This window comes from Hippopotamus amphibius, chromosome 13 (assembly GCF_030028045.1).
Source record: "Hippopotamus amphibius kiboko isolate mHipAmp2 chromosome 13, mHipAmp2.hap2, whole genome shotgun sequence".
Lineage (NCBI taxonomy): Eukaryota > Metazoa > Chordata > Mammalia > Artiodactyla > Hippopotamidae > Hippopotamus > Hippopotamus amphibius.
In genome coordinates this window covers 95350687-95374409 of record NC_080198.1, presented here as the reverse complement: position 1 = coordinate 95374409, position 23723 = coordinate 95350687, and the positions used below count along the sequence as shown (strand labels likewise).

General features: G+C 41.2%; 1 protein-coding gene across 1 annotated transcript in view; it reads left to right on the top strand.

Moving 5' to 3' along the window:
- Window positions 1-22768, top strand: part of RAB28 (RAB28, member RAS oncogene family) — a 224468-nt gene extending 201700 nt beyond the window's left edge. The window contains exon 7 of the mRNA XM_057706378.1: window positions 22578-22768. Coding sequence (XP_057562361.1) covers window positions 22578-22589 — 12 coding nt within the window. The 3' untranslated portion in view covers window positions 22590-22768. The remainder of the gene's footprint in view (window positions 1-22577) is intronic.
- Window positions 22769-23723: the final 955 nt, after the last annotated feature.

The window sequence follows — 23723 nt, the reverse complement described above, 5'->3', positions numbered from 1 at the left end:
GTACCTTGACACAACAGACTGTGGCAGCTGAATTTTGCAAATACTCTCAGCCTCCCTGTTTGATTCTTCCAAGAAAGTATCTGGACTCTGGGCTGAGGAATCAAAAGTTATTTTCCATGAGCAGTAAACATGGTGGAACTTTTAACCTTTGCTTTATACATTCCAAGCAAGAAGCATATCCATCTTTTTGTATTCTTAATGCAAAGGAAGTATTTATTTTATGGAGACTATTAAATGGGTTTCCTATGCAGCGTGCTTTCTAGAATACAGACCATGTATGTTACATAAAACAGACATACTCCCATCCCAGGGGAATCTCTGTTCTTCTCACTTTTCTTCTCACCTCTCTGAGCTTTGATCTTGACGGAGTGATGCTTTTGCCTCTGCCTGGAAGATTCATAAATCTGAAGGGAGGAAGAGGTTGACTTCTTGGCTTTTTTCTCTCTTGGAGACTGATGCTCGATTTATCAAAGGCCTCGTCCCTAAGAACACGCCTGTAACACCTCAACATCCTTGTAAGATTTCTGTGAGATATTCCCTCCGCCCTTTTGGTCTTTAAAGGCTGATGTGGCTTCTGGTATGTGGAGGATTTGTGAGGTTAGTGGGATACTTCTAGGAGATTTAAATTTTTCCCAGAGTGTCAAATTGTGAAGTCAGAGCAGGGTGTACTTTGGTTACAGGGGATGCTTAGGCTGAGATGGGACAGGATAAGTGCCTTGTTATCTATATCAGGAGGATGGCTTTCAGAGAGTTGCCCAACAGGGTAGATCTTGACAAAGAATTCATAGACTCCTGGCTCTGGAATTTTACTTTGGAGTTTCAAACATTTCTCACAAAGACCACTGAAGTTCAGAGTCTAGGAATTAATAATAAACACACTTAGTTTTCTGAATTTCCATTTTTTTTTTCAGGAAGAAGATCAGTAAAATGCTCCTACATCAGATAGTAAGCAGAAATATTCCAGTTTTCTCCTCTCTCTTGTTTCCCTGAACTCCGCCTTCTCCTAAACCTAAAGGTTCATCTGCCCCAGTTAGCCTGGCTTTAGTATCTTCCTAATACTGCATTAATGATGCACCAAGATGTTGAAGTGTGGTATAGAGGGAAGAGTTTTGATGTCAGACAATTTTGGTCCCTGTTCTGACTCGTCACTTCCTAGCTTTGTTGTTTTGAATACATTACTTAATCCTCCAGTTTTCTTATTTGCAAAAGGAGATTAATAACTCTGATTCTCTTAGGTCACTGTATGGATTAAATGAGATAGCACATCAAAGCATTAACACACAGTAGGCACTTGATGAATTCCATTATTTTGCTTTCTATGACATTGAAGGAAGTGTTTGAATCAGAGGAAGGGCATCATCGGGTTTGTGCATAGAACCTCCACTCTGGCTGCTCTGTTGAGTGTGCATTGGAGGGATGTATCAGTTATCTAATGCTGTGTAACAAATTATCACTTAATGGGTTAAAACAATATACTTTATCACCTCACAGTTTCTGTGTGTTGGGAATCCAAGCACGACTTAGCTAGGTCCTCAGGGTCTCTTTTGAGGCTGCAAAGTTGGGGCTGGGATCTCATCTGAAAGCTCAACTGGGGAAAGATCCTCTTCCAAGCTTATGTGGTTGTTAGCAGGATTCAGTTCTTTGCAGGTTGTTGGACTTAGGACCTCAGTTCCTTGCTGGCTTTCAGCTGGAAACTCTCCTCAGTTCTTTGCTACTTGGAGATTTTATGGGAGTGAAAATAATGAGTTTAGTTTCAGTCACGTGTTTCAGAGAGTTTTGCTCTCCTCTTTGCCATAGGGTTGGTTAGCCTGGAAGGATCTCCTGTTCCAATGGAATTTTGTGCAGAATCTCAGGGTATAAAACAATGAAAAATGGAGTTGCTCTGGTTGAATCTAGGATGGGGATGCATGGGAGTAAAGTCTGCTGAGGTTTCCTCTTACCTCTGCAGAAATTCCTTAGGGACCATATTGGTTTAGGGTTTGAATATATTGACTTGGGGTTTTAGAAACTCCATAAATCCTTTTCTTACTAATATGGGACATAAATACATATTTTAAAAATAGTACATAAGCAAGGGATAGTACTGAAAATTCATAAGCATCTTGTGTAACCTGCAAGTGTTGAGATTTGTATGGTACAGCACAGGCTTTTCTCTTCTCTATGCAGAGTCTAGTGGAAAATAAGGTTCAGTTCCTACCTTGAATGTCTCCACCTCTGCATTACTCCTGTGACCCTAAGGAGACCATAAGTGCCTGGAGAGGAGATTTGGTACCACAGCTTCCTTTCTCTTCATCCTGATTGGGATTCCTCTGTCCAGCTTTATTGTTAATTCCTGGATTCATCTTTTGCATAAAGATTCTTAAACACTTCAGATAGCTCTGATGGGCAGAAATCATTCTCCTTTCATTATTGTAGTGTATCAGTCAGCTATTGCTGCATAACAAACAACATAAAGTCTCAGGGCATACCTGCTCATCTCTACTAAGTTCTTGTTTTTTAGTGGAGTTTCTGGTAAATATCTGATGCTGGGCTTTACATGATAACAAAGGAGTGGAATTCACATTTATGTTGGAAAGTTCCATTTTGCCATTTACTAGCCTCCAAGCAGTTCCTAATTATTCAGTCTGTATGCATGCAGAGATTGCTGTAAATATAAGTAAATACTAAATGTCACCCACAGTCTGGTCAGTTCACAAACATAGATTGCCAGTTGCATATACATATCTCATTATCAGTGATTCAGGTTATTTCAGAAAACATAAGGGGGTGTTTCTGACTATCAGAATCCCAAACAGACAGTGGGTCCAGGAAGGCCCAGGCCAGGTGTGAAGTGCTCAGAGAACAGAGGAGGTTATGGATTCCAGAATTTCTCCAGGGTTTTAAAAATGACCAGGGGCATCAAGGTGTGGGTGTTAGCTGCGGCAAGTCACTTCTAATCTGTGGGCTGCAGTTTCCTCTGCTGCAAAAATGAGAATGTTGGCTGCGGTGACCATACACTTTACTGTCCTATCTACTGTACTTTTGATGGTGAAGAGAATAATTATTCCAGGACAATAGCTCTAAACCAGATTTGCTTGGGTTATTTGAGTCATGAGGTCACACTAACATTGGGTAGGTTCTATGAGTCCATTAATCTGAAGGAAAGATTAACATTTTTTTACCAAGCACCTTCCGTATGCCAGGCCTCTTACTCATCACAGAGATTACATATATTGAAATGATCTGCTTTGCCTTTGCTTCTCCTGTGGGTCTTTGCACCCACCAATGTCCAGGCTCTTTACAGTGACTGCACAGGATAGTCTTTCTATCAGTTACACAGAAGACTCAATTCTCACGTAACCCTGTGGGGTAGGTAGTCAGCCATATCCTCTCCCCAGAGGTGAGGAAGGAGAAGCTGCTGGGGTGCTGGTGGCAGGTGTGCTGGTGGCATTTGCCAAGCTGCCAGGTGGGACTGTGGTTCTGGGGGCTCCAGGCCCGCTCCCCATCTCAGGCCCCAGGACTGGGTTTTCCCAGGCACACATTACCTGTGATTGATATTAAAGGTCAGGCAAGGTCCTTTATAGGCCGCGGGAAGTGAAGCTTATTTCTTGCCAGGGGAGTTATTATGCCTGGTATCACAGGGTTTATAGGTCCTAGGAACCGTGTCCTGGGGTTTCGAGTTTAAATGGAGGCAATTCATAGGCTCCAGAAGACCTGTGATGTTTATAAGAATGGCACAGGGTCGTGTAACTCTCAGGTGCCCAGGACTCAAGGCTCCATTTCCCAGTCATTGCAAGATTCAGGCTGTCAAAGTGAATATCATCTCTCAGTCCTGGGGGAGGCCACAGAACTAAAGAAAATCTCCATACGAAGCTTAAAACACAACTCCCCAGACTATTTTGAAAACATGAAACATGTCTTTTATGCCTAAGTTTATCCTAGCTTTAAGCTAAAACAAAATTGTCTGCCGAATTATAGATCTTGACAAATTACAGTAAAAATGCATTTTTTTTTAATGGGATAAACAAAACATCAAAGTTTTAGTAAGAACCAGCCTGGAATTGCACAGATCTCAATTTTATGTTCATGATGGCTTAAGCCCGTGTATATTTGTGTGTGAGAGGGTCTGTGTGTGTATATATGTATGTGAGTGTGTGTGTATATGTGCATGTGTTTGCCTTGCGTGTAATTTTATATGTACGTATGTGAGTGTGTGTATGTGAATGTACATGTGTATACTTGTGTGTGTGTGTGAGTGTGTGTGTTTGTGTGTCTACTTTTACCAGGGACATCAGGGAAACCTCTGAGAAGCCGACAGCTTGAAAGAAGGAGGCAGCCATGCAAGGACAGAGATGATCAGGCTCAAAGTCCTTGAGCTGGAAAGTGTAACATGTACAAGGTCTAGAACAAGGAGGTGTGGCTAGAACCTGATGTTCCAGGCGGGGTGGAGGGAGATGAGATCAGAGGGGTAGACAGACAAGCTCAGATCACGAAGGACCCTGGGGGCCACTGCAAGGACTCTGATTTTGGATTAAGGCTTCTGGGGAACCACTGGAGGAGTCTGATCAGCAAAATGATATACTCTGACTTACATTTTTTAAAATAGCGCTTTGGTAGGAAGGCTAGAGAGAACATAGGAAGGTCAGGTAGGAGGTCACTGGAGACTTGGATGGGGTGGTGATGCTCGTGGGAAGGGGTTGGGTCTGCTTTACACGTGGGAGATCGATGACTGTGCGGATGGAGTGGTTGTGAGGGGTGAGGGAAAGACGAGAGGAAGAGTGAGTAGAGCAAGGTAATCAATGGTATTCTTGGTGAATATGGAGACTGCCGGAAAAAGAATGGGTTTGTGCCTGGCAGGTGGCTGGCAGGTGCAGCATCAAGACTTCTTTAATTATGTCGGCTTTGGAAAGCATCTTCCTTTTCCTTTTCTCCCTTGCTTGCCCACTCCCTCTCTTGTTTCTTTCTCTCTTTTTCTCCTTGATGCCCTTCTCTGAAGGCCTAAGCTCCAAATCAGGTACCAGTGATACAGAAGAGAAGGTGACAGAATTGCTGCTCTCAAATAATTCACACACTAATGGGAATGGCTGATGTATAAACAGCTACAAGGTATTGAGGCAAGTGCTCTAGTAAAGGTTTGCCCAATTGCCATGGAAACAGAAGGGAGGAAGTATCTAGCTCTGGTATCTTTAAGGAATTGCATAAAAGAGATAACATTTCTTGAATTCCCTGAGCTCTCCTGTCTTGTACCCAAATTCTTATTATGTTCTTTTTTTTTTCAATTAAAGTGTAGTTGATTTACAATATTGTTTCAGGTGTATAGCAAAGTGACTCATATATATATATATATATATTCTTTTAAAATTCTTTTCCATTATAATTTATTACAAGATATTGAATATAATTCCCTGTGCTGTGCAGTAGGTCTTTGTTGTTTATTTTATATATGGTAGTTGTGCATTGCTAATCATACTCCCAATTTATCCCTCTCTGCCCTTCCCCTTTGGTAACCATAAATTTGTTTTCTATGTCTGTGAGTCTGTTCCTGTTTTATAAATAAGTTCATTTGTATTATTTTTTAGATTCCACATATGTGATATCACATGATATTTGTCTTTCTCTGTTTGACTTACTTCACTTAGAATGATAATCTCTAGGTCCATCCATGTTGCTGCAACTGGCATTATTTCATTCTTTTTCATGGCTGAGTAATATCCCACTGTATATATGTACCACATCTTCTCTATCCATTCCTCTGTGGATGGACACAGGTTGTTTCCACGTCTTGCCTATTGTAAATAGTGCCACTATAAACATTGTGGTGCATGTATCTTTTTGACTTATTCTGTTCTCCTGATTCTTAACTTTCAACCTGGCAGATGATCATTGATTCTTTGGTTATATGCACACTCTTGTATTTCCTTTATTGAGAAGCTATATCCCTTCCTGGCTACTGTTTCAGCCATTTGACTGACAACAGAATGATGGATTAGCCTCAGAGTAGTGGCAGGCTGAACCTGACCTCCAGTCCAAGTACAGGGCTCTGTGCATGGCTCCTCATTGATCCTTATGTGATGGGCAGGGCTGGCACATGTTATACTTGGGTTAGGGGAAGGCTTTCTGGAGGAGGTGAATCTTGAAGGAAGGGTAGGAATAAACCAGGGAAAACAAGGCAAAGTCCTCACCTTTGCCTGGCTCCATTTTAGGTGTAACAAGACCACATCTTGTTTCTCTTCCAGAAAAGCTTCTCTCAACCAGTTGCCAGGGAAAAACTGAGCAAAGTCGTAAGAAGGTAAGATGGTCTAATCTGATAGGATTTAGGCTAAATACAACAGGGTGATGACAAAGGTACATAAGATAGTTCCTGTTTGTGAGGACCTCAAAATTCAGTGGAAGGAATTTTGTAAATCGCAGCCTTATAGATCAGTAGTCCTGTGACCTGTGATACCTGCTCTAGTAGAGGCATTTACACGATGCCTGGGGTCACAGCGGAGGGAAAAACTAAAGCTCTCAGGGAAATCTGGATGGTGTCACAGAGGAACCGATAATTAGGTTGGATATTAGAAGTGTAATAAAAAGTCTGTAGAAGAAGTAGAGATGGGAGAAGGGGATGAATTCCAAGCAGAGGAAAGGGCCAGTGCAAAGGCACAGAACAGAGCCTGGGAAAGATGCATATTCTAGGACCGGTGAGAAGCTGAGTGCTGATGGACTATGGGGCCGGGAAGGGGATGTAGACAGAAAGTAGGTTATAATAAAATTGTACAGAAACTTGAGTGCAGTGTTTGGGAAATGAGGCTTGGAGCCATTTGTACAAAGTTGTGAACCTGGCTAAACCTCTAAGCCAGTTGTGAGTATTATGCATTCCTGGTGCCTCTCCCAGGTGGATTCTTAGGGTAGGGCACAGGCAAAAGATGCTCTCCTACCTCCTGGGGACTTGTGTCAAGATGTAGCATTATTTGTTTAACGAATGAATGAATCTACCAATTGAACATTCATCTCTGGGAAGAAAGAAATTATTTTTCTCTAGTTTATATCTTGAAATTGCCTTGTATTTTTGTGGATTTGTTTCAAATGTGTTGTTTTCCTATTTTGGAAGGTTTTTAGTCCTTTTCTCCCTCCTACCTTCCTCCCTTCCCTCCTTTCTTCCTCCTTCCTTCCTTCCTTCCATTTTCTCTTCTCCTTTCTTTATTCTATAAACTTTAATTAAACACCAGTTATGCACAGTTTCAATGTTATCTAAGGACACATGATATGATTTGAAGGTCATGGGCTTTGGCATCAGGCATATCTGGGCTTACATCTCTCCTCCTTTGCTTTTGAGCTGTCATTTAATAATTACTAACCTTCACTTTCCTATCTAAAACATGTGGATAATAATACTTTATTTTAGCCTTTGCTGGGAAAAATGAGACTTAGATATATTTAATGAACACTAATTAAATTGGTTGCATAATGAAGAAATGCTTTTAGACCAACATTTTAAAATGCTGTGAATTGGAAAGATATTTTTTTCAGGATTAATTCTGTCCAGGGTATCCTGTATGTGGTAGAATATCAATCTGGGATGTTAATTAATTAATTTAATTAATAATAGTTCAATTAAATGAGATAATAAATAAAAAGAACCTGGAATGGTGTCTGGCACATAGTCAGCCCTCATCTGATTCTAACTTTTATTATGTAATAATCCATATATTATAAAGAATATACAGAATAGCTTGCTTTTGGTCTCCTGAAAATTGTAAGATAGGTGAATTACTTCCTAAGGACATTTTTCCTCCTAAAATGTGCCTTCTAGAAACTGGTTGTATTTGATCCTCAAGTCAACTAAACACATATATATGTACATATATGTAAAATATACATACACACACATATACATATATATATATATGGAAGGACCATGTCAAAAAAGATAATGAGAGATGGAGAGCTGTATGTGATGATTTGATGACAGTTCAGAAATATTCACTCTCCTCTCTTCTCCCTTCTTTCCCCCATATGGGCAGAGTATCCTTCTTAGGACCTTTGATTTTGAACTTGGCCATGTGGCATATTTTGGCCACTGGAATGCTAGTGGATGGAACATAAGCAGAAAGCTTAAATGTGCTTGTGTAGTTTGGCTTGGCTCCAGGCACCAGTAATCATGAAGGAGCGTGCCCAATGAAGATGAGAAATGTGTAGAGGAGGCCTGAGTCTTATCTGAGGCCTGCAGCCAAGCCCAACTCACCCATCGTTTGAAGTAGAGTTGACTCAGCTGACCTATGGATCCAGGAGCATGTGAATACATGCTTATTGATGGTAGCCACTTCCTTTCGGGCTGGCTTGTTATGCAGCGTTATTGAGGAAATTATTGACTGATACACTGTGCATGCATCCTCTTATCTAGTGGCCAGGACCCTGTAACTCTGCATCCTTGTGTTCTCAGTCAACCCCATATCATGCCATACCTGTTGATTGACTTTTGTAGACAAATCTTTCATATTGATCTGAACGGATTGAGCTCTTTAGTTTTATAGGTATAAGGTATTTAAGAGTCATTTAATTCAGTCTCATTATTTTACAGTTGAAAAAGTTGAAAGAAAAAGCAATTTGGCTAAAATCTCACTTTTTTTTAAAGGAAAAGAGAAAGAATCCAGGTACCTGGACTTGCCCTTCTGGAGCATCTTTGCTTTTTGCCAAAAGACTTTTAATCCCGTGAATTAGATGGCTCCAGATACTATAAAGCTGCTTCAGCAGAGGAGAAAGAATTGATAAGCAGCTATGGAGGAAAGATAAAAGCATCAGGCAGTGGGGCTGAGCAAGCTGAGATCAATAGGTTGGCCAGACATCTGCTGTGGCTGGAAATAAAGGTTCTTCTGAAGTGCACAATCACTGAACTTGTTCAAAGAGTTTCTCTGGGAAGAAAGGGATGAAATTAAGCCATGGAAAGTTTTGGCCAAGTCATGAAAAAACATTTTCCAAAAGAGCTGTTAATTTGACGGTGGAATGAGTCACAGCCCATGGGCAGGGCTGAAAATCCCATCAGCTGAATTACTCAAAACTTAACTGGACAATAAAAAAATGTATGGTCGAGGCAAACATCCCTGCTGGGTTAGGCCAAAGAGACACCATGTCCCTGTTTGAACTTTTCCTTTGTATTTTCAGGCCAAATCTACATGGAAAATTACCTGGTACCTCAAATCATGAGAATGATGGGGCCAGATTATTTCAATACAGAAGACTTTCCTCATTTCACTTGTCTTCAGGGTCAAATTCATTGAATGGAGACCAAACCTTCAATATTGTTATTGTGGCAGGCCTGGCGCTTCCTAGTTGAGAGTTGGAAAATAAAGTTTCTCTGTGAATTTAAACCTTGAATTTCCCAATTTATAGAAAAATATGGTACTGTTTAGTAACAATGATATCCCATTGGGGCTTGCTAACTAGAAATACACAGCAGTGTGGTTTTAAAAATAGAAACCTGGTTTTAAAAGTGTTCATTTTTAGATGTACAGTGGTCCTTCCATAATCCCTTCTAAAGGTTCTGCACCCAATTCCAATGTGTGTGTGTGTGTGTGTGTGTGTTTTCCACACCAGCAAACAATTCTCTGACACCAGCTTGGTGTCCTACAATTCATCTCAATTCTGACACTATCTACATGGAAAGAGAAGGTCAGATCTCACAGGTTAAGGGCTCAAACAAGACTGTCCTCCAATTCAGATGCCAAACTTAAGTCCAGGTCATCACCTGCACTTCTGACTAAGTAGCTTTAAATTAGAGGTTGCTGTGACCCCCTTCTTGGGTTGGATTAATTTTCTGGAACGTCTTGCAGAACTCAGGAAACCTGTTTACTTGCTGGAGTACTGAGTTATTACATAATCAACAGCCAGATGAAGAAATACAAAAGCCAAGGTTCCAAACAAAGAAGATTCTGTCCTTGTGGAGTTTGGGGCCCCAAACCTTGGCATGTGGATGTGTTCTGGTTTACCAACCTGGAAACTCTCTGAATTCTGTCACTTTGGGGTTTTATGGAGGCTTCATTACAAAGGCAGGATTGATTAAATCACTGGCCATTGGTGATTGATCTAACCTCCATCCCCTCTCCTCTCCCCAGAGGTCAGGGGAGTGGGAATAAAAGTTTCAACTCACTAATTGCAAGGCTGGTTCTCTTGACAATCAGTGCCCATCCTGATTGGGGGCGGGGAGAGCTTCCAAAATCATCTCATTAACATAACAAAAGACCCCTTCAAAACTCTCTTCACTTAGGAAATTCCAAGGGTTTTAGGAGCTCTGTGTCAAAATGGAGATGAAAACTAAATATATATTTACTACAAATCATAGTATCACAGTCTCCTTAATTTTTGTTTTAAAAGAACATAATGAGATGGTCTCCACATTGTGATAAGCTGTAAAGTGCCTGGTGAATGCCAATACTCCTTCACGTCCTCAGCTCAAGGGCAACTCCTCAGGGAAGACCTACTTGAACCCTGGTTTAGGACAGACATGAAACTCACAGACTGATTCCTTCTCTCTCAGGGCATTTATTGCAGTTTTTAATTGTGCATTCATTCATGTGATTGGTGTATTAACCTCTGACCTTCCTCATTATCTGTAAGCTCTTCACGTAAGTGTCTGTGGTTCAGTGAGTCAGTCACTGAGGGATCAGACTGAGGATGGGTACTAGTATTCACTTATTATTCCTCTTTGTCCTTGAGGCATGTGTTCATACCCCTCCCCGTGGCTCTTGTGAAATGGCCTCTTCAGTGGCTTGTAGTAGTTCTCAGGTCAAGTTCAAATTCCTCCTTGGGGCCTTGAAGACTTCTCATGCCATCGTCCTTCCCATCCATCTAGACTCTTCCCTTTCTCCCCAGTTCCTGCCTGGAACTCAACTTTCCAGCCACCATTAAGCTTCAGTTGCTTTAATAGAAGGCTCTGCATTCTGTCTTTTCCTTCTTCCTCTACCTTGCCCTTGCTTGTCTTTGGGTTTATATTCATTTCCAATGGTGATTGTAACGAATTATCACAAACTCGAAGTTTCAAAACAACAGAAATGCATTTATTCTCTCACAATGCTAGAGACCAGAATTCTGAAATCAAGGTCCCCACCGGGCCATATGCCCTCTGGAAGCTCTAGGGAATCATCTGTTCCCTGCCTCTTCCTGCTTCTGGTACTGTTGGTATCCCTCAGCTGGTGGCTGTATCTCTCTGCTGTGCCTCCACAAAGTTGCCATCTCTGGGTGTATCTTCTCTTTTGTGTGTCTGTCTTATAAGGATCCTTGTCATTAGATTATCCGGGGCAATCTTCTTATCTCAAGAGCCTTAGCTTAATTAAATCTGCAAAGACTTTTTTTCCCCCAATGAGGTAAAAGTCACAGGTTTCAGGGATTAGGATGGGGATAAATTTGGGGTGGGGCACCATTCAATTCACTACAGGTGTTGCTATTTTTTCTTATGAATTTAAACAACTTATTTTGTTCTCTATAATAACTAATTATCCTTTTTCATATTTGATAAAGCATATTTTTGGCAAGTGGCAGCTGATCTTTTAACTTCCTCTGTATTGATATACAGTCCTGTAGACTCCATGACTGACTAGGTTATCTTCTTCAGCTATCCTATAATATCCCAAAACTGATGAAGAAGAATCCCAGTCTTTATGTATGTCTCTAGAAGGAATTAAGGGGGATTGTCTATGTAATAATTAGCAACATGCTTCATATTCCCTTTTTACAGCTTTCTAGTTTTCTTACATCCCATACTCTTCAAAATGTCTCATTCTCCCAAAACACCCTTCCCTCATCAAAGAATCCTCCTTTCCATTTTAGAAATAATAGGAACTTTGATTGTAGACTGGGATTTACTTGATATAAGAACTTGTGGTGAGAATTACGTAAAATAAATCTGTAATGCAGATAATTGTAGTTAGGTGATAGGTACACGAGGATCCATTGTACTCTTTTTTTTTTTAAAGCTCTTTATTGGAATATAATTGCTTTACACTGTTGTGCCGGTTTTTGAGGTACACCAAAGTGAATCAGCTGTATTTATACATATATCCTGATATCCCCTCCTTCCCACGACTCCCTCCCACCCTCCCTATTCTGGACCTCTAAGTCATCATACTGTGCTCTTTACTCTTGAGTATGTTTGAAGATTTCCTCCTCCCAGTCCCAGCTTTTACTCTGAAGGTTGTCCTCACCTTTTCCTAATTCCTCCTCACCCTTTGATCTTATTCTTCCATGTTCAGTCTCCCTTTCTGCACCTCACATCCTCGGAGTAAGCCTTGCTGAGCCCCTTGCTCCCCAGGAGGGAGAGGAGAGTGCAAAATCAGAACACAGTAGCGCATTGTCCCTTCGACAGGCAAGGAGCAGTCGGTGAACGTCCTCACGTTAATACATTTTTAACTACCACCCACATCTTTTAACTTCACCTAATCGCATCTCTAGATCTTACCTTTGGGTATTTGTTGATTGCTTCACAGCTTAGCAAGTTCTTTCCTCTACAATCTGACACAATATTTTTTTTGTATTAAGTTCAGGTGATATTCTTTTGCACTTATTGATATTTTTATTCGATATTTTAAAGCCATTTATTCATTCCACACAAATTATGTGAGGGCCTGCTGTATTTTAGGTGTCAAAATGGGAACTAAGGGGTACAGAAATAAAGTCATAGGCAAGCCGTTAAAGATTGTGAATCTAGAAGGGGAGATAGACAGGAAACAAATACATAGAGCCTGGCATAATAAGTGTAACAGTGTCAGTAGGTACACCTCTCAAAGTAGGATGGAGGAGGAAAGAATTTATACAGTAAAATTTAAATTTACAGTATCTGATAGTTGAGGCCTTGCGTGAGTTCTGTATATGCTCTGTATCTCCTGCTCTCAACAACCTTTCAAGATAGATATTATGATCATCATTTTGCAGAAGTGGAAGATGAGGCACAGGAAAATTAAGAAATTTGTCCAAGATCACATAGCTAACAAGTGGTAGATCTGAGGTTCCTTTCACATATTTCTTTTTTAACTACCTTAAGTTCCCTACAAGTTCCATTCCAAGAGTGTGTTCGTTAAGTCCAATTTGTTCCTAAGTCCAACAGTGTTAGCCTAGGTACCCAACGAACACAATCAGCTATATAATACCGTACTATAACAGGTTGATCATACTTTTCACACAAATAATACATAAACAAACACAAAAATAAAGAAAACCTTCTTAATCTTACAGTACAGTGCCTTGAAAAGTACAGTAGTCCGGTACAACAGCTGGCATACAGGAGCTGGCATCAAGTGAACAGGGAAGAAGAGTTAGTGACTGGAGGAGGGAGAGGAGGTGGGAGATGGTAGAGCTGAAGGACCATCAACAATAGGAGATGAGGGGCAAGCTGCAGTTTCACCCACATCTGACATTGATGGCACAGGTTCTGGTCCCTTGCTGGATTCAAGTCTATCTACCCTTTTGAAAAAACGATCCAGTAATGTCTGGGTAGTAGCTCTTTTTTTTTCTCTTCATAGATAATATGGTAGCACTGGATTGCATTCTGAATGGCTGCTGCAACCTTTGTGTACTGTTCTAAGTTCCAGTCCTCTGCCTCAAAAAACTAACAGTGCCTGCTCATATAGAAAACAAACAAACAAAGAAACAAACCCTTGCCATTTCTTGCATCGTGAATCTGTCTGATTCTTCAGTTACTTCTGCTTCCTCTTGTCTCTCTTGGTACTTTCTCTGGGCCTCCAACTCCTAGGGCTTCTTAGCAGTACCAGCTACATCACCACTGCTGGACATCCTGGGCTTGAAATGAAGATACTGTACTACTGTACTGTACAGTAAAGTACACAAAAGCGCAACCACTTGTAGAGGATGCACGCATGTGACAATGTACACCAGACACGTGAACTAACTTATGTGACTGGACATGCAAACACATGTTCGCATCTTTGAAAGTTCACAATATGAAGGTTCGGATGTAGGGAACTTACTGTAGGGGACTTGGGCTTTCAAATCTTTTATCTAGTGGATACCTACTAACTTTTATGAGGCCATTCAGGTTTTTAACTGTTCTTTACAGAGCAGGATTTCTGTTGGTATGAATTATATAATTTTTATCTTTCAACAATATTTTAAAATTCAATTTAAATTATTTTTTTCAACATAGTAGATTCAAAGAAATAGGTCTTTAAGACCAGGGAGAAAGGCTCTCTGGGATGAAGGAGCAGCCTTCCAAGGAGATGATACATCACAGTAAATTCCAGGTGGACTACATGTATTCATCAATTGATAAAAAAATTGGAAGGAAATACAGGTAACTCTCTAATCTCTGGACGTGTAATTGTTTTCTGCTCATAAAACAATGAAAGGAATTACAAGCAAAAAATAATGCTAATTCCGCAACATATTAACATATTTAAATTTTCTACAAGGAAGGTGGACTATATAAATTTAATTGCATATAATGGAGTGGGAAACTATTTGCAAAAATTCTTACAAAGTTTTGATATCCTTAAGAAATAATTCTTATTTGTTTTTACCACAAAAAAAGAAATGTTAATTATGTGACTATAGAGGCGTTAGCTAATGCTACGGTGGTAATCGTAAGGCAATATTTAAATGTGTCAAATATCAACATATACACCTCAAACCTATACAACGTTATATGTCATTTATATCTCAATTGAAAAAAAAAATGCTGCTCTCTAATATGTTCCCCTCCACACTAACAGAGAATAAACAAAAAAATAATTAAAAAATACACCCTCCTGATTAAATTCGAAAGTGTGATAAACATAGAGGTGGGAAGAGAAAACTCATAGGAGGGTCAGCATTTTTGTTTCATTCAGGTCTTCTACTGATTGGATGAGGCCCACCCACTGTAGGGAGGGCAAACTGCTTTACTCAGTCTACCAATTCAAATGTTAATCTCATCCAGAGACATCTGTAGGGAATAATGTTTAAGTAAGTGTCAGTGCCTGGTAGCCCGATTAAATTGACCCACAAAATTAATCATCACAGTTACATAGAGTCATTTCTGCTGCATTCTGCTGGTTAAAGCTCATCACCAGCAAAATTCAAAGGGAATGGAAAGATACTTCACTTCTTTCAGAGTCTGTGTACTTTACCACAGAGAGGCAATGGGTCTCTGTGAAATGTGAATGACTGGATTTTATATCTGTTGATTTAGAGTGAAGAAGATGGGACCCAGGAATCTGACTTTTCACAAAGCTTCTTCAAAAATTATAATTCCAACTACAGTTTAAGCACCCATGTCCTGGGCAATGGGAAATGATCTATTAGTTTTGGATATTTTTCAAATCTGATTTTTTTTTTTTTTTTTTTTAGAATTTAGACTCTTGTATCCAGTTGTGTTGTGTCTCTCTTATTTTTCACTTTTCTAATCCTGTCTCAGTACTGTCATCTTGAAATGAGTCCACCTCATTACACAAAAGGATGGCACTTTCTCATATTTTTTGTTTGATCATTTTTCTTTAAACTTTGAAAATGTGCTAATTTATTTTATTTTTAAGGTACACTTTTTAGTTTTAAAATAATTTTAGATTTATAATAAGGTTGCAAAGATAGTACAGAAAGTTACCATGTGCTCCTCATCCATTTTCCCTTTCTCTAAGAGGTAAACATGGTACATTTGTCAAAACTAAGTAGTTCATATTGGTATAACACTATTCACTGACCTACAGGCTTTATTTGGAGTTCACTAGTTCTCCCATAGTGTCTTTTTCCATGTTACAGGATTGAATCCAGGAAATCAATTTTATTTAGCCATTATGTCTCCTTAGTCTCTTGGGATCTATGACCATCTGTCACTTTTTTTTTGTTTTTTATGATCTTGATAGTCTTGAAGATTACAAAGTTAAGCACATTGTAGAATGCCCCTCAATTGGAGTTTGTCTGATGTTTTCCTTTTATTCTATCAATATCATTAGAATCAGGTTTTATGTTTGGGAGACAAATTCTATGGAGGTGAAATGACCTTCTAATCATGTCATGTCAGGGAGGCCATGGGGTCCATGTGACTTACTGAGGATGGATATTAAACTTCACACTGGTGTCCACCAGGTCTCCTCATTATAAAGTCATGATCTATCCCTCTGCAGACACTATTCTTTGGAAGTGAGTCACAGAGTCCAGTAACTCTCAAGGGAGCATGGGGGAGGGGGCAGTGAAGCTCCACCTTCTGGAGAGGGGATTATCATCGTATATTTTTGGGACTTCTATAAGGTAGACTCCAAATATTCTATCTGGTCCCTTAAGCCCAGGAATTCTCAGGTGGGGACGTTGGGAAAAATGAATTATCATAGCAGCAGTGCTCAGGAGAAAATGAGGTCTACCTCCTCCAACTTGTACAACAATTATACATCTCTTCTCCAACTAGGTCTACAGCAAGGGCACTATACTGAGGATCTATCAAAATATCATATGCTGCCTTGATAAAGATTGTTTCCTGAATTCTGAGGGTCACTAAGTCAGCTGCCTAAACCAGGCTTTTAAAAGCCAACTGAAAAAGACCATGCCATAAAAAATACAATTGCCAGCGTTTCCATGGAAACTGGAGTACAAAGGGGCTGTTTGCCTAGAGAGGTCTGTTTATGTTATTTTTAAAAAAACTATCAAGTATAACCCTTTGAGATGTGACATTCTGTTTTCACAAGCGCACTCAAGGTGTCAGACAGAGCCCAATTTTATATTCCTTGAAAATAGAGTGGGCTGCACTGTTTGCCGGACTTTTCAACATGTCACTTTCAACCAATTTTATGTACAAATGGGTTACAGTCCCATGAAAATATTCAGAAAAAGAGGAAACTGTTTCAAAAGGAGTATTAAGTATTATTACATTGAAAGTCATTCAGTGGAAAACCTGCCCAACCAGCCTCCATCTTTCAGAGGAATAAGGAACCAGCCTATTTGTGTAAAATGGGAGAATCCATCTTTACCAACTAGAGGTCCGAGGGGAGCTTAGTTAAATCGGCCATTCATCTCCCCTCTTCTAAAACTGTGCTTGCTTTGGTGACGTGATCTTGGAGTCACCTTCAAAGGTGCCCTTGGTCCCTTGCCCTCTGCGGTACTTATTTGAATTTACCCTCCAATATGGCTCCAGGATGCACTTGCTTACTCTAAGACCAGGTCTTCAGATCTGCAGAGAATTTATTACACAAATTTTATTGAGAAATGTTGGATTACAAGGTATTCCAGGAGTTGTTTCCATTTTTAAAATAATATAGTCATTTAGAATGCTGAGGACTTGCTTCTTAGATCTGTCATTTTAAAACATGCCCTTCTCGCCCCGATGCAGCTTTGATGGGCCCAGGCCTGAGCAGCAGCTTTTCGAGGTTGTGTCAAGGCAAGAAGTGGGGATAATTTAGGGTGACAGGGCCAATTTTAAAACAGAGACCCAGTGTTCCTTATTTTGGGGACTGGGCGTAGACTGAGCTACTTTGTGGCATCTAGAGCTTTGCAGAAAGCTTCTCAAGTTTTCCTTTCTGCTCCCAGGAAAATGAGGCTTTCCACCAACAGCACAGATGGAATCTTTGCCTAGAGCAGATTTCAGAGACTTGAAATCTAGGGACATCGTGTGGATTTGGTGGAGTTTTTATTGACTCCCCCAAACTTTCTCCTTGACAGGCTCTTTATCATTGAAAATATTTTTGCACCCGTGTGTTCCGTACAGAAATATTTTTTACTTCAAAATGAAATGCCCCTACCATTTTATCTTGCTGTCTTACTCACTGAGAACCTGAAGTGGCCAAAACTCTTGGAGAAATGATGACCCAGGTGAAGGATTCACTCTTCCCTTCCTACACCGGTTTCCCATTCTACCTTCCAGGCACATACTCCACTGTTGTAGTGACTTGACTGGTGGACCCCCCAAAACTATGTTCAAGTCCTGACTCCCAGTACCTGCAACTATGACCTGATTTGGAAAAAGCGTCTTTGTAGACGTAGTTAATTTAAGGATCTCCATATGAGATCATCCTGGATTAACTGAGTGGACCTTACATCCAGTGACACACGTCCTTATAAGAGACAGAAGAGGAGGAGATACAGACACAGAGGAGATGCCAAGTGAAGACCCATGGCACGATGGAGGTAGAGGTTGGAACTATGCTTCTGGAAACCAAGGAACAAACACCCAGAGAAGAGAGGAGAGAGGAGGAATTCTCCCTCAAAACCTCCAGAAGGAAGAAATCCTTCCATACCTTGATTTCAGACTCCCAACCTCCAGAACTGTGAGAAAATACATTTTCGGCCACCACCTTGTGGTAATTTGTTACAGCTGCTGTAGGAACTTAATACACCAGTGTTCTCCCGTTATTCTTATCACCATTGTTCCTTGGAAAATATATTTCAGTCATTCCTTTTGTACTTATAGTCTAGGCCCTGGAACTATAAAGACCAGTAGGACAAGCGAGTGCCTCTGAGGGGTTTATAATCTGTGAGTGGAAGGAGAGGCAGGCAGTCTCTACTGGCCCTAATCGGCAATGCCAGATGCTTGCAGATCCCCAGGCTTCTCTGTCCTCACACCTCCGTGCTTTGCCTACAGCAGGGCTTCTCAGCCTCGGCACAGTTGATATTGGGGACATCAAGTGTGGATGTGTAGATACATCTTTGTAGCTGGGGCCGCTCTATGTGTTTAGCAGCATCCCTGCCTCTACCCACTAGATGCCAGTAGCAAGTCCATCCCCCTTCCACTGTGACAATCAAAAATGTGTCTCGACATTGTCAAATATATATCCCTTGGGGGAGCCAACTTGTCCCTGCCTGAGAACCACTGGTGTGTGGCATGTCTCTGTCTGGAGCACCATTGCCCTTGACCACCTACCAGGCAAGCTCTTGAAGTCTTTCTTGAATGGCACTCTGCACAAACCTCGGTTGAAACCGTTGTCTTACCTTTCTGCATTTTGATGTCCACACTTCTGCCTTCCTTCAAAACTTGAAGTGTTGCAACAAGATGTTGTGTGTCCTTGTGTCTCTGTTTTCCGCTACACCTAATGTTTGTTATCATAAGAAGGACTGGGGTTATACTGTGAGGCCTCCACAGGAGACAGATGTGCAAGGCCTAGCAAATACTTTATTACTAGAAAGGGCTTTATCCCCACCCCTCAGGGTAGCCTCCCGGGGTGCTGGACTGGGCCTGTGTGGACCACAAAGGCTTCTTTTGTGCCCCTGGCCTGAGGCCAGCAATTTGAGTGGCCTGGGCAGCTTCTGAGACCCCTTTTCCCTGGGCTAGCACCCCACAAGCGTGTTATGTGGCTCAGCAGCCCCTCGAGATGGTGCTGGAAGAAACTGTTTCATGGTCATCAATATTTAGGAAAACTGGCCTCGTGGATTTGCTTCTCAGAAATTCACAGTGCACATTAGTGTAGATTAAAGATTGAGATGAGAACTTTGTTTTACAGTATTAATATCATTGTTTTATATACTTATAGGACCACAGACCCTAAAACACCTAAGAAATTTGTAGCATCATAAAATATATCGTAGGAAATAAATTCATTCCCTAATAGCTGTCTGAGGCACAGGTGCACACTGACCTACATTGCTGTTTTTTTATTTTTTAATATTTAAATTAAAATGTATAAGTCAGTATATTTCTCCTAAAAATGGGTTTGGGGACTTCTTTACTTTTTCTTTTCCTATTTGGTATGAATTGGCTGGGACCGAATGGTGTCTGCTCAATTGAAAAGTGAAAAGTGCTCTCCAGTAAACCCCAATCTACACCATTCCCTTTTATCTCCCTGATGGAAGCTGAGGGTGAGATGCCTTGGTCATAGTCTTATAACCCTGTTTTTTTGTTTTTTGTTTTTTCCTGTAAATAAAGAAATATGGCTCTCTTAGAAAGGGGACTAGGAGAAATTAGGCTTGTGTTTCAAGAAAAAAAATGGAAGCAGTCATCTTGATTCTCTTGTTTGTGGGCAGCATCCCCTCTTACATTAGAATTTGCATGCCTTCCATGGAAAGAAGGGGCAAGGGCAAGAAAATTCCAGGCAAAGCTCATCAAGGGAAATAAAAGACCTCTTCCTTACAGGTCTCCACGCTGACGAGTCCCACCAGCAGTGGGCCACTCTTCTGCTTCCTTTAGAAGAGAGACATTAAAGAGAGGTCCCTATTTAAGATAGGGAGCTCCCCAGGAAGTGAGGAATCTTTGGGGTAGATAAAGTTATATAGCTGGAGATGGGGAGGAGGCCTCCCTTCCTGCCAGACAGAATGGCATGGACACAATAGAGAGATTGGAAAGTGCGGGGAGGGTCTAATATGTTTGTGGCAAAACCCATTAAGCAGTTTGTTAGCACAGTTCTGGGGGATTGAGTGGGGATTTGGCCACAGACAGAAGGATGAGAGACAAGGGACACGGAAACATTCTTGTGGACCCAGGCTCGCTGGATTGGAAGGATGTTAGCAGACTCTGGTTCAGGCCTTCTGACACCTCAAACTTGGACAAACTTATTCATATTAAGGTGTAATGACAGATGATCTCAACCACGTGTGCTTTTATTGAACAGGCAGAGAGGGGAGCACAAAGACTTGTGCCAAAGAAAATGTCTGTAAGGAGGCAGTGGTAGACACCAGAAATTGGCTGCAAGGCGACCTGGGCGGGAGGGATGTCCGAAATGCAGACTGGTTTTTACACCCCTCTGAGCTCGCCTGGCTGAAGGACAACGGTGACACAAATACAGTGCTCTCGGGCCAGCCAGGCATTTGGACTCGGGTGTCAAAGACAATGACCATGCATTCTTCCTAATCCAACCCTTCTTTGTGAAATTGTCTACTTTCCCCTGAAAGAGTTAAAGTGGCACCTCATGGTGACCAGTGCGATTAAAACATCATTTAGACACTTGAAGAATAATCTGGCTCCAGGTTTTAAAAGGGCCTCCAATAAGATCCTGTGGACCATTCAGGGAGCGAGATAACATTGCTATTGGTGTGAAAGGAGGGTGAGGGGCCACGGGGTCATGGTCTAACCCAGGGAAGATAAATCTTCCCGTGCTGAGTACAGGCCCTGCCATCCCCTTGTGATGTGGACTTTATATACAGAATCTGACTTGCGATTCATTAAACCGTCCCCATTTTAGCCACCAGGGCCCGTGAAGGCAGATCTGTGCAATCTCATATTCCAAGAAGTAAATGTAACGTCCCAGGCCAATGAAATTGACTAGTCTGACAGGAACACACAAACAACCAGGACGTAAGGCGGCACCCCCTGTCCCCCCGCCGTGTTTATTTAGGAGTGGAGGTCCATTAAGTGCTCTGTGATGGCCTTCTGATAACATGCCCACCTTTGCAGGGCGGCTGGGGCTGGATGTCTGCCCTTAAATGTGACAGCTGACATTTTTGGATACATTTAAAAATGGGCTTGTCCACCACAGTGCACGGGACAGAAACCACACATTTTAAAGTTATAGCGTCTCTCTCCTGTGCTTAGGAAGGAACAAGTGGTTCTTTTCAGGGCTTTTCATTTCTGTGGATGGCCTCTCTCTGCTGTGAAAAGATTGTAAAACCTGGGGGTCCCTAGCTGGAGGGAGCAACATTGCAGCCAATACTTATTAGATGCATAGGGAAGACAATGACAAGATACATGCAGTTTATCAAGAGCGTGTATTTTCAGGGATATGGGGGAGGGGCAGAAATTCCAAATGCTTTACCATCTTGAACTTTGCTTCTTAGAAGCTTCTTAGAAGTTCTTTTGGAGAGTGAATTGTGGCTTTCAAAGCCACAGCCTCTCTAGTGAGTCACATTTCTGTTAGTTGCCTGCAAGGACCCATATACTCTCTCGCCCAAACTTCACCTCTGTGTCTGTTCATTTCTCCCCATCTCCCACTCCACTACTGATGACCTGTCTTCGATCTTTTTATTTTCATGGATTGATTGGTTGATTCATTCATTCATGGAATATTAAGTGAGTGCCTGGCACTGCCCTGGTGCAAGGTATATTACAGTAAATAACTCAGAAAATTTAGTTTTTGTTAAGTGGACATTGTGGGGTAGGGTAAGGGGAGAGACAGTTAATAAATAAGTATATCAACTAACAGTGATGATAATTTTTGAGCGTGATAAATGCTATGAAGAAAGTGAAACAGGGTGATGGGGAAGACAGTGGTGGTGAAGAGGAGGCCTGATTGAATGTGGGTGAGTGGGGAAGGCCTCACTGAGGAGGGAGCCCTGAGCTGAGATGGGACCGGGGAGGGGCAGCCACATGGTTTAGAGGTAGGTGGTCCATTTGGAGAGGTGGCCAAGGGCAGGATCAGTTTGGATTGGTTGAGAAACATCAGGAGGCCTGGGAAACAGGAAGAGTATGAGCCCAGGAGATGTGTAGGAAATCTGGTCAAAGAATTAAAGTAGGGCCCAGCGTGTGTAGGGTTCTGAAGGTCAAGGGTAAGGCATCAGATTTATAATAGGGAAGAACAAATCTGACTCCATATTGGATCTGTTATTTTGCTTTAACCTTTGTACTCTATCGCTTTGGCTACAAGTTAAGAATGTTGCCTATAGCCTGAAATACATAGGATAGCCCATTCTCAAGGCTCTGACCTTTGAAGATATAACAATTTTTAAATTCATATAGAAATAAAAAGTTGCAGAACAGAGAATAACAATTTGTCTTGTTGAAGGTCCTGACCTGACCTACATGAACAGCTGCGGAAAGAAAAGATTCTGACACCAAGAAGTTTGCAACAACCAACCGCATCCACTCTCCTCTTAGTATAAAAGAGGCTTGAATTCTAATTCAAGTAAGATGGTTCTTTGGGATATTAACCCACCATCTTCTTGGTCTGCTGGCGTTCCGAATAAAGTCACTATTCCTTGCCCTAACAACTAGTCTCTTGATTTATTGACCTGTTGTATGGTGAGCAGTATGAAATCTGTTAGTCGGACTCAGTAACAGAGTTAATTCAGTGTGTGTGTGGGAAGCTCAGAGTGTGTAAGCAATAGTGTCATGTGATCAGATGCGCATTAAATCAGTGTTGTGTGTCTTATTGCTTTAGGGCCAATTCAATGTTTGCAGCAGAATGAGCCCCTCTTGGAGTCCAAGACTCACAGTGTGACTGTAGCGTCATGAAGGGACACAATCTTCCTCCCCATCTGCCTTGTGCTCTGTGAAGGCAGGAATCATGCCCTGATTGGACCTGCTGCTCCACCGTGCTTTACACACAGTGCCTAATCAATAAATGTCTACTGCATTGACCTTAGTTATAAGTGCCTGGAGGTTAATAACATTTGTCGAATGTATTTTATAAAATTTCAAAGGGTCCTTTAGAAAAGTTCTTTGATGATGAATTGGGCTCTCAGAATACTGGGATTCGTGGATCAGCACACAGATGGCATCCACCAAGTTGGGAGCTAATGAAGGCAAACTCGACCCAAAGAATGTATTCAAATTACTTCCCTTGGTCAATTAGTTTCCTGCAGATAATTTTAGCATGTTTGTTAAACATTTCAGCTTTCAGGCAAAGAAATCAAGATTCAAAGCCCAGAGTCCATGTTGCAGGTCCCAGAAAAAAAAAAAAAAGTCCATTTTTTAAGGGCTGCTCCTCCAAGTTCAAAATTAAACATATTACATTCTTGGGAGTATGATTTCAGCTTCTTTTCATTTATGATACAAATGGAACCATTTGCCCTCACTTCAGTCTATAAAGGCAACACTCATTAGAAGGAGGAAATTTCCTTTATCATTAACAGGCCACACTCACATGATTAAAACCGTCTCTTCCCACCTCCTTCCCCAAAACTTCGATTTTCAGTTCAAGCCATTCCCA